Raw genomic sequence first — 10,510 nt, forward strand, 5'->3', positions numbered from 1 at the left:
CCACCATGGTTAGCCCCCATCCTCTAAGGTGATGCCACATCCGCCTAATATAATGCTGCCATCAGTCCATTGCATCAGGCAAGGAACCCAACCGATAAGGAGGATGATTGCAAGCAACAATCCATTTCTCATGCATGACATCTAGGAAGCGGAGGTGTTCCCTCCATTGAACTTCAAAGAAAAAGCGCGAGCCCCGTTTCTGACGAGTCTCACTGGAGTCGAATATTAGAGGACAATGGTCAGAACCTAGATGCATCGTGGCTCGAGCGGACATGCAGGAAATTGGCTCTCCCACTCTGGAGAGACGAAAACCCTTTCAAGGACACCGAGTCTGGTCGAGTTGCTTATTGGTCTAAGTAAAAATTAGCTCCAACCCATTGTAACTCCATAAGCTCCAGGTCAACCTAGTTACTAAAAGCGTCCATTAGGTTCATGTTGATGGATTGCTTGTTTTTGCCCTTTTCCAAGACAGACCTCACCAAATTGAAATCCTCACCGATGGCCATGAGCACAGTCGAGGTAGAAATCTTGTCATGCAATTCAACGAGGAAGTCAACAGATTTAGAGTGATCGACCGAGCGATACACAATAACCAATTCCCGTATGAATTGGTTATTGCATTGCACTACGACGACAGTAACGAAGTGCCGGCAAATGACGACCCTCGAGACATTGAAAGATTCCAACTGGATGCCCACCAGGATTCCACCTGATCGCCCATTCACCGGCAACCAATTCCAAGCAAAGTCATCACCACCAATCGACCAAAGATCAACAACAAAGATGGATCTCCTGATGGTTTATTGGATTCCAATGAAATCGAGCTTCTCCGCGTGTAAGGTTTCAGAGGGTGCTTGGATACAAGGGACTATTTTTAGTCTGACTAAAAATAGTCTATTTTAGAGGCTAAAGTTCCAAGCACCCCTGACTAAAGAGAGGCTAGGACTAGTCTTGAGGCTAAAATCTTTTAGTCGTGGGAAACCTACTAAAATATGTATTAGCTCTCTCTCTCCTCATTTAATTCCTCTCCTTAATTCTGGATTGGAGGGTTTGGAGGATAATAAATGCTCAATAACTAGATTTTAGTCTCTTTAGTATTTGGATCCAAGCATGGGTGAGACTAGCAAGTTTTAGTCCCACTACTTTTAGTCATGGGACTAAAACGTATCCAAGCATGCTCTCAGCTAGTTGACTCCTACGGTCAAACCGGCCAAAGCCTCACATGTTCCATATCATGCCTGTCATAGGGCTCGAGGGGAACGGGTCCCCGCCCCATCAACACATCAGCGAGGGCTCTCGATTATTAGAGAGATTAATGAAAGGAAAGAAGACTTTTAGGGCGGTGTATTTGTTCATGAAGGCCGGGCTTCAAACTTCGATGCACATAATTTTGTTAGTAGCGTTTTATCTACATAGCGGTCGATATGTTTGGCTCAGTTATCCCTGGGATGTATCCATTGTACCTTTGAACATTATTGAATAATAAAGAGCACTATTTCCACTAAACAAGTTCTCACTGAACAATTTATTATTTCCGTAATATAGTACTCCCCTTAAAGAAATATAAGAGCATTTAGATCACTAATTTAATGATCTAAACGCTTTTATATTTCTTTACGAAGGGAGTAGGAAACATATATTTATCCATCTCCTCTTCAAACCGCCGCCGCACCTCAATTTCAGTAAGTAGTCCACTCAACAGTGCATGAAGGGCGGCATATGGATCTAGCTGCAAAGCTCAATATAAGCACAACCAGTAAGCTAGATCAGGCATGAACTCAGCAGTTAGGACGAAAAGTGATGACAACTGAACCGTGGCATTGAAATCAAGGTGAGTTTCCAACCATGGCAGATCTTTTCTCGTGGACAAATGCAACATAATATGGAGTAGCTCTGACGGAATCCGTTTACCTACCTGCTACGCTAAAGCAATGGAACATGCGTCCTGGTCTTATTCTAGGCTTTCACCACCTTTTCACGCGCAAAGTGCCTCACAATTTATCTTGGTAGGACAGTTTATCTTGATTGAAATCGCTCATCAGCTACCGGGTGAAAGATCAGCTAACCGTATCGACTACCAAAACAGAACTCTGAAGACATGGTTGTGTTCTTTCTCTGAAAACGAGCTGGGGGCAGGTTTGGCGCAGAGCTCACTTCACAAGACCCACCCCGCCACCGGGCATCCACTCTGCACTACACGAAAGTTGTATTATACGCTCACCTTCCATCCGGGATGTCGGATGGTCGTACAGTTGGTCGGCGCTTGGGCATGGTACACGAGTTTGTGGGTGCCTTTCGAGACCAAACTCGTGACCTTTTCCTTCCATTCGTCGGATTCATACGTGCTTCATTTTCTAAAAACTATACGTATTTATATGTGCTTACCTACTCCCTAGTAAGATCATTGTGCTCCACGTTTTATATAGTACGAGCTCCCTTGCAGTCTTGGCAGTGTCACTCACACAACTTACGCCATGTACGTCGACAGCATCTCCTGACCAAAATATCTCTATTAGCCTAAGCAAACCATACGACACGTCGATCCCCACGAAGAAATCTAGCCAAAAGGCAGTGGGATAGGTAGTTGAGGCTGCTCTTCACAGGCTCCACAGCAACAAGAATGTACCACTCATCTATCACAACAACCTGGATAAGCAGGGGAAATAAAGGAAAGCTTGGGAAGAAGCCACTTTGTTGGTTTCAAGTGGGGTGGTGTGGTGGGACAGAACTTAACAGCCCAACCGCTGGAGCTGGGAGAATTCCGGCCTTGAGCTCGACACCATGCCTTCTTCCCTCATGCGCCCCGCTGCCGAAAGAGCCACTCCCGCTGCAATGTCCTTGACGCTAGCTCCCACCCCGCTGGCTCTGACCCCTCAACGCGCCGACCAAACTATCCGCATATTCACCCTATTGCAAACAAGATATTGGGCTGCCGCGATTCCGCTTCACTTCGCTGGTTCTCTTTTCTCTTCCTGCTCTGCCGACTGCCGCCTTGTATCTCTGGCTCATCTCTTGTGCATCATCACAGGTTTAAGCCGCTTGTCCAGGTTAGTGCATCCATTTTTCTTTTATTCTTGCAGCATTTTACTGCCTTTTTTTTTTTGGTTCCTGGTTGAGTTGTGTAACTTAACCATGCTTCCAGTTGTGCACTGAATATTCCTTTTGACAAACTTCAGTTGATATAGTCTGTAAGTTTAGCCAGTTTTTTTTCTTTTCCCTTTCTCTTTTTCAATGATACTAGCTCGGAGCCGCCCATTGCTATGGAATCATAGTTAATTTAGTTGAAAGGCTAGTTGAAACATGTTTACATTTGTTTTTTGTTTTTTTGAAAAGAGGGTTTAACCCCTGGCCTCTGCATCCATCGATGCAGAAACGCTAAATTAATTGTTGCAAAGTTTACAACCATCCAACAAGTCTCAAAAATAAAACATGTTTAATTTTGTTTATGTGTCTGGCTTTGATATTTTTTTTCCTTATTAAATGATGAACATGCAACTTTCTCGCAAAATTCGCAAAAAAAAAAAAAAACTTCCCCACAAAAAAGGAATATGCAACTTTGGTACAATGGTGTGATTTCTAACTCTTAAGCTTGTTAGTTTCTGTGGGTTGTTCTCATAATGTGGGATGAGAGAAGATTAGCTGAAGTCAGAAGCAATTGAGATGTTAAGTTGCATCTAACAAATACTCCCTCCGTCCCATAATGTAAGACGTTTTTGCAAACTATGTTAGCTTGCAAAAACGTCTTACATTATGGGACAGAGGGAGTACTAATCAGGTCTACTTGAGCGAATACTCGCAAATCTTTTTTTTTTTATGAAAAATCAGCAGATTGCTGATTTTGATTGATGAACAAGGAAGAAAATAAGGTTACAAGTAGAGAGCAAGATAAATGTCTTCCAGAGTTGGTCCCTGGTTAAAACAGCCAGCTAGCTAAAGAAATCAATAGCAAGGGTTTTGAAGAAATCTCTTTCAGAAATGCGTAGAAATCCGCCTAGAATGAGACATTGCCAGGTTCACAATATTAAAAAAAATGTGGGTCTTTTGCAAAATTCAAGCGGTAAAATAGAGAGGTTGTCAAATTGGTAGAGTGTGACTAAATTACCACATTGTCAGGTTGAGAAGAGTGATAAGCTAAAAATGTTGCTCTCATGAAGAGCACTTGGTGACTCTTCTCAAGAGAAGGTGTACCAAGAAATCATACAGTAACAATGGCTGAAATGGAAGATGCTCTGAGATCCTGCATGGAGCAGCTGCTCATTGCCAGAGAAGAGAGGGAGCAGATCATCGTGGAAGCAGCCAGCGAGATATCCTCCCAGCAAAAGAAACTGCGCGATCTACAGCAGAGCCTCGAAGCCGCGAACAAGAAGGCCGCGAAGCTCACCGCCGAGAACAACAGCCTCTGCAAGGCCATGGACGCCAAGGACAAGCTCGTCAGGGAGCTGCGGGAGTCCAAGGCGGCCTCCGACCAGGAGCTCTCCGGCGCGGCGGCGAAGCTGGACGCGGCGCAGAAGCAGAGCGCCTCGCTGCAGTACGAGGCGCGCATGCTCCAGAAGGAGCTGGAGGTGAGGAGCCAGGAGCGGGAGTACGACCTCAGGTCCGTGGACGCCGCCCGCGCGCAGCAGGCGGAGAGCCTGAAGAAGATCGCGCAGCTGGAGGGCGAGTGCCAGCGGCTGCGCGCCATGGTCCGGAAGCGGCTCCCCGGGCCGGCCGCCTTGGCCAAGATGAGGGACGAGGTCGAGCCGCAGCAGCAGCCGCCGCCGTCCAGGGCCGGGGCCAGCCCGAGGCGGCCGCGTTCCGTGACGCCGACGATGTCGCCGCGCTCAGTGACGCCGATGTCGCCCCGGCCCGTGACGCCGCGGCGCGCTCCGGAGCCTGACCAGAGCTACGCCGTCAGGCTGCGCGCGATCGAGGACGAGAACAACGTCCTGAAGCGGATGCTGGCGGCGAGGGACACCGAGCTGCAGTTCACGCAGACCAAGTACGCAGAGGAGGCCAGCAAGCTGTCGGCGGTGCAGGGGCAGCTCAAGGAGCTGACGGAGGAGAGCAAGCGGCTGAGCGATGCACATGCAAAGTCAGAGACGTGGGCCTCTGCTCTGGTCTCTGAACTGGACCAGCTCAGGGCTGGGAAGCAGGGACATGGAGCATCGTCCGTCATGGTGTCCGACATGAGCTTGCTCGACGACTTCGCCGAGATCGAGAGGATGGAGATGGAGTCATCAGGGGATCATCAGACATCAGGACATTCGAGATCCGTCGTGCCCGACAAGAACGGTGAGAGTCTTGTCCTAGAACATGGCCATCCTGAATGGCTGCAGGATGTCTGGAAACTCGTTACAAGTAACCATGAAGCAACCGGAGAAAGCATCGACGCCATCGTTGGTGGAATAAGGCGTGCATTGGACGAGGGTCCTGTTCATGGGAATGGAGATGCTTCTGATCTGCTGTATGGCCGGACCAAAGTGGAGGAACTGATCACCAATCTGATTGACAAAATCACGGCCACGATCCGCGTTTCGGCACAAGACGATGCTGCGAGATCTGGATCTTTGTTGCATGCCAAGCCTGAACTTTGTGCTCGGCTCGAGTACCTGGTTCATGTCTGCCATGATGTGCTACAGAGGAAAGCCAGGCTTGAAGATTTTGTCGACGAGGTTTGCATGGTACTGGAGTGCATAATGAGCATATACTTCTCGAACCAAGTTCGATCGGACACCGTGGACGGTAACGAAAATGACTTTGATGCACATGGTGAACCTGACATGCAGAGTGCAACATCAGCAGCAGCACTGGATATCCAAACAGAAGCACAAAAGGGAGAGGTTCAGTCAACAGAAGGTCAGCACCCTGATAAAATACAAGAGAGACAGCTTATTGAAGAACTTGCAATGGTCATGCTAGATCAGAATGATGATATCCAACTGGGGAGGAAGTCGTCATACTATGAGATAGAAAGGTAATAACAGTGCAAGCAGCTACCGAACAGCTAAACAGGGCTTCCTTTCAACTATTGTTGAGTGATTTTCAGTTAATTTTTTTGTTCTTTGTAATGCAGTCTCACTGCTGATGGAATGGGAGAAGACTTGGCACAAAAGGAGGCAAAACAACTAGCAACGGTAAGCTCTCATGTTTCTGTTTTGTTCAGAAAAAAGAACATTCTGGCTGTTGCAAAACTAACTATACCTGATATTTTTCACTTCAGCTTCATCTCATTTCATTTAAATGTTACTGCCTGATATGTTATACTACGTCACAGTTCTCTCTTTTCATCTATATATAATCATCAGGAGTAAGATTTGACAACATTTGCGCTGCAATGCAGGACTCAGAGATATCTGCAGCAGCTGACAAACTTGCGGAGTGCCAGGAGACCATCACGAATCTAAGCAAACAATTGCAGGCTCTCCAGACTCCGCCGAATTCAGGCAGTACAGACATCTCAACGCACAGCCCACCGCCGAGCTCCGCCGACTACAAGCCCCAGTCACTTGGAAGCATCCTTGCCGACGAGGGCGCCGGCACAACCGAGGGTCACATCTCTCCCGCGAAAGAACATGGCGAGCCTGACGCGGCAGCACGAAAGAGCACGGCACAGGAGCAGAATCCTGACGCCGACGGGAAGGCGTCGGCGGCGCAAACAGTTGTTCAGCCGTTGGTCACGGAGCATGAGACTGCTGCTGATCCTAGGAAGAAGAAGCGGGGTCCGGGCTTGCTGGGCAGGATGATCTTCAGGAAAAGAGTGGAGGGCAGCTCCTCCTAGACTCTGTTGAACCGTGCGAGTGTGTGCGCGATCTGGCCCTAGTGCTACGGTGCATCCGTTTTGGCCAAATGTTCAATTGCACTGGCAGACTGAAGCCGGGTGTTGAGAGACTCTGGAACATGCTGTTTATCGAATTTGTTGTGGTTGACATGAACCTGAGTATTTATGGAATGCATTGCTGTGTGAATGTTTATTTAATAAAGATCATGAAATTTTATGTGGAATATTCTAAATTTTATCCGCTAATTGTGATGTTATGATAACATTTATCCTTTTTAAAAACTCAATACACATTTCACCTCTTAGTTAAAACAAAGTACTCCCTCCGTTCCAAAATAAATGACGTGGTTTTGGTTCAAATTCGATAAAGTTAAGCAAAATATTCTTGCCTTATCCACATTGAAGTTAAGTAAAAATAGTGTCCAAGTATAGATACTAACAAAAAAAATAAGAACTTCATTTTTACGGAAGCGAAAAAAAAGGCATTGACGATCTACAACGATAGATGCTTGGGATTGACTGACTTAGGGTTACCTGTCATAGAAAGCCTTTGGTTATCCGGCAAGCACTGGCTTAGCCAGGCTCAGCAAGGAAGCGAGGGACTTGGTTCCCGAGCGAGCTTGCCTCGTATCCTGCGGCTTCCAGCTTTTTCTTCAGTTGACCGAGCGAGCCAAATCGGCTCGCCTCCGTCGGCAAGGCTTGCCTTGCCTGGCGAGGTAACAACATTTCCAGTCGTTGGTCCTCTAGGAGGGGCTAAAATCACCCCCTGGGGCACATCGGCGCTAACCCGTGCACTGGGGGCGTAATGCCCCCAGTCGCGGTGCTCATGTTTTTTTGAAAAATTTAAACACGGCACAAACACGGCGCAAACTCATTGCAAACTTCGGCGAGTTCGTTCAAACTTAAAAGTATTTAAAAAAAACTACTAGGGACCGCCACTCGCCGTCTCCATCGTCGCTCCTCGCCGTCTGCCTCGCCGCTCCCCGCCGCCCGCCGCCCGCCCTCGCAGTTCTACATGCCGAGGAGGCTGTAGAACCGCGTGTAGTCGCCATCGTCCCTGCTGCATCCCTCCCCGGTTGGCTCAGCGGGTTGGACGGTCCGGGGGCGTCCTCGTCGTCGTCGCTGTCGAGGATCACGACGTCATGCTCGTCCTCGCGCCCACGCTTGCGGGCTTCGATCTCCTCCAGGGCCCGGCGCCGCTAGACCATCTCGTCGCGGAGGTAGTCGTCCCGCGCCCACTGCAAGGCGTCCTCGTTGGAGAAGCTGCGCCGGGCTATCTCCTCGTACTCCGCGGGGAGGCCGGGCTCCGGCTTAGGCTCGACGAGGATGAAGCGGCCGGATGGGGGGGGGGGAGTCGCCGATGCAGACGCCGGAGCTGCGGGTGCGCGCGCTGACAGGCGTGTCCTGGGGCTCCGGCTTGACGGGGCGGAGGCAGGGAGAGCCCGACGAGCGGCCGGACGAGGAGGAGGACGCACCGGGACGCTCCATGCGCCTCGGCGTCCAGGAGCTCCCACGGCGGCGTGAGAAGGACGGGGGAGAGGGGTACTTGAGGCGCGGCGTGTTGCCGCCCTCGATGTACTCGAGGACGACCTCCAATGTGCGGCCGGGCACGCCCCACCACCGGCGCCGGCCCTCGGAGTTGAGCCTGCCGGAGGGTACGACGCCGTTCGTCGCCTCGAGCTGCTCGGCGTGGCGGCGGCGGAAGTAGGGCTCTCAGAGCGGGCTGTCGGGGGTGTACCGCGGGCCTTCCCTCGCCGCCTGCGGCAGGGACGCGCAGATACGTGCGATCTCCGCACGCCAAGCCGCCCCGGTGGGTGGTGGTGGCACCGGCACGCCACCGGCGCTGATCCTCCACGCCCCGGGCACCCGCATGTTCGGCGGGGCCGGGTACTCGGCCTCAAAAAGGAGGCGAGCCTCGTCCTCGTGAAGATGGCGGCGCCCGAAGCCATTCGCCGCCGCGCCGTCGCCTTGGGAAGCGCTCGGCCATCCTTCTGAACTGGAGACGGCGAGAGGAGGAAGGGGGAGAAATAGGCGCGTCGGCGGTGAAGTGTCTGTGCGGGTCTCCGGTGCGCTGGTGGTCAGCTTATATAGGCGGAGGCGCCGCGTGGTAGGCTTGGCCGGCGCGTTACGCGTGGCGGGAGGCGTGGCGGGCGAGGGGACGCGCGTCGCCCGGCCTTCGCTGCGCCGCCCGTGAGGCATCAATGGAGGCTGACCAGCGCGGCAGCGCGCGCAGCTTTGGCATTGATTCGCCGCGGGAAACGAGGCGATGAGGACGACGAAGTGGCAAGAAGAGAGTCGAGTCGCTAACGTGACTGGCCCACGGCGCTTTTGCGCCAAAAAATATTCGCCCGGCGCTCTCGAGCGCCCCCCAGCGCGTCGGGTTTGGGTTGGGTTCGCCGGCGCCAATTTCGGCCCGAGCCGGCGAAAACTGGGCTTCTGGGGGCACGATTGGGCCGATTTTTTGACGCCGGCGGCGAAAAAACGCCTGGGGGGCCTTGTTGGGGACGCGGCTGGAGATGGTCAAAACTAGGGAGTGATCCAAACGCTCTGAGTCACAAACATGTGGGTCCACAAACCAGGCACCCCACATGTGTGTGGTTCTAAGTTACCTCATGTTACCTTAGCCAATCTAAGCCCGACAATAGATGCCTCGCGTACAACTAGACAAATAAAGTGATTCCTTTTAGCACGGGTAAGTAATATACTATTTGAACCTTTTGGTGGCCTTTTATGGTAGAGGTTTATTTCTTCAAACTGACAAACCTGACCCACATGTTAGGATGACGTGCAGGATAACTAGGAGGATAAGAGCATCTTCACTCCTTCAGCCCCCCAGCGCATAAGCCGGCGCATTTTTGGGCGTTCACCCGGCGATTTTTAGGCCCTGAGGGCGATCAAGGCCCCAGGCACGCCCACAACTGCCGCCCCCCAAGGCCCAGCCACGCCCCATATTCAAACTTGATCCGTTCCTGCTCAAAAAAACGCCATAATCCGGCGATCGGCGCAACAGTTCGGCGATCAAATAAAAAATTTGGCGCACAAAAAGGAAGGAAACGCAAGGAATGCATTAAACGTCGGGGTCGGCCTCCGGCGTCGGCGCTGGCGTGCACGGGCTGGGAGGCGTCGGCGCGGCCTCTATGCTGTTGGGCGTCGCGGAGGCATCATCACTCGGGCTGGGCTGTGGTGTTGGCGTCGGCGTGGGAGTTGGCGTAGGCGTCGCCGGTATCTGGTTCAGGATGAGGCCGCGCTCCGCCAGGTACCACGCCTTGAACTGCTCGTCGCCGCTCTGGAGCATGTCAGCGCCGCCCATCAAGAAAGCCAGGTCGGTGTTCCTCTTCTTCGCGGCGACGTTGGTCCGGAGCAAGTCGAGTTTGACGGCGATGTTTGTCATAAAGCCGCCCACTGCGCCTCAGTTTTCTCTTCTCGCAGGGCGGCCCTGGTCTTGGCGTCGATGAGGCAATGCTTGATGGACTCATGCACACGTGCGGCAGCCGACTCGGCGTGTTTCGCCTTATTGCCCCTTTGTCGCCGTCCGGGCGCCCGTCAGCCACACCTGGAGTCGGCGCGTCCGGCTTGTACGTCTCCTTGGCCTTGGTGAGGGTGCGCCGGACATCCGCCCACTTCTCGCACTTGTCGATCCGCTTGAAGACGTGGAGGTACTTGAACTCTTGGTCGCTGTTGTCATCGCGGAACATGGCGAACATGCGCAGCAGCTGCGACGAGGACGAACATCAGTCGGCGTAGGCGCGCACA

General features: G+C 52.0%; 1 protein-coding gene across 1 annotated transcript; it reads left to right on the forward strand.

Annotated features, from left to right (window-relative positions):
- The first annotated feature begins 2,647 nt into the window (after positions 1–2,647).
- LOC123137469 (filament-like plant protein 7) lies at positions 2,648–6,981 on the forward strand. Its single transcript, XM_044557243.1, has 4 exons — positions 2,648–3,047; positions 4,114–5,953; positions 6,053–6,113; positions 6,320–6,981. The coding sequence occupies exons 2-4, from the start codon at positions 4,209–4,211 to the stop codon at positions 6,755–6,757; spliced, it is 2,244 nt and encodes a 747-aa protein (XP_044413178.1). The 5' UTR covers positions 2,648–3,047; positions 4,114–4,208; the 3' UTR covers positions 6,758–6,981.
- The last annotated feature ends 3,529 nt before the right edge of the window (positions 6,982–10,510 follow it).

The sequence above is a fragment of the Triticum aestivum genome, chromosome 6B (genome assembly GCF_018294505.1).
Source record: "Triticum aestivum cultivar Chinese Spring chromosome 6B, IWGSC CS RefSeq v2.1, whole genome shotgun sequence".
Taxonomy (NCBI): domain Eukaryota; kingdom Viridiplantae; phylum Streptophyta; class Magnoliopsida; order Poales; family Poaceae; genus Triticum; species Triticum aestivum.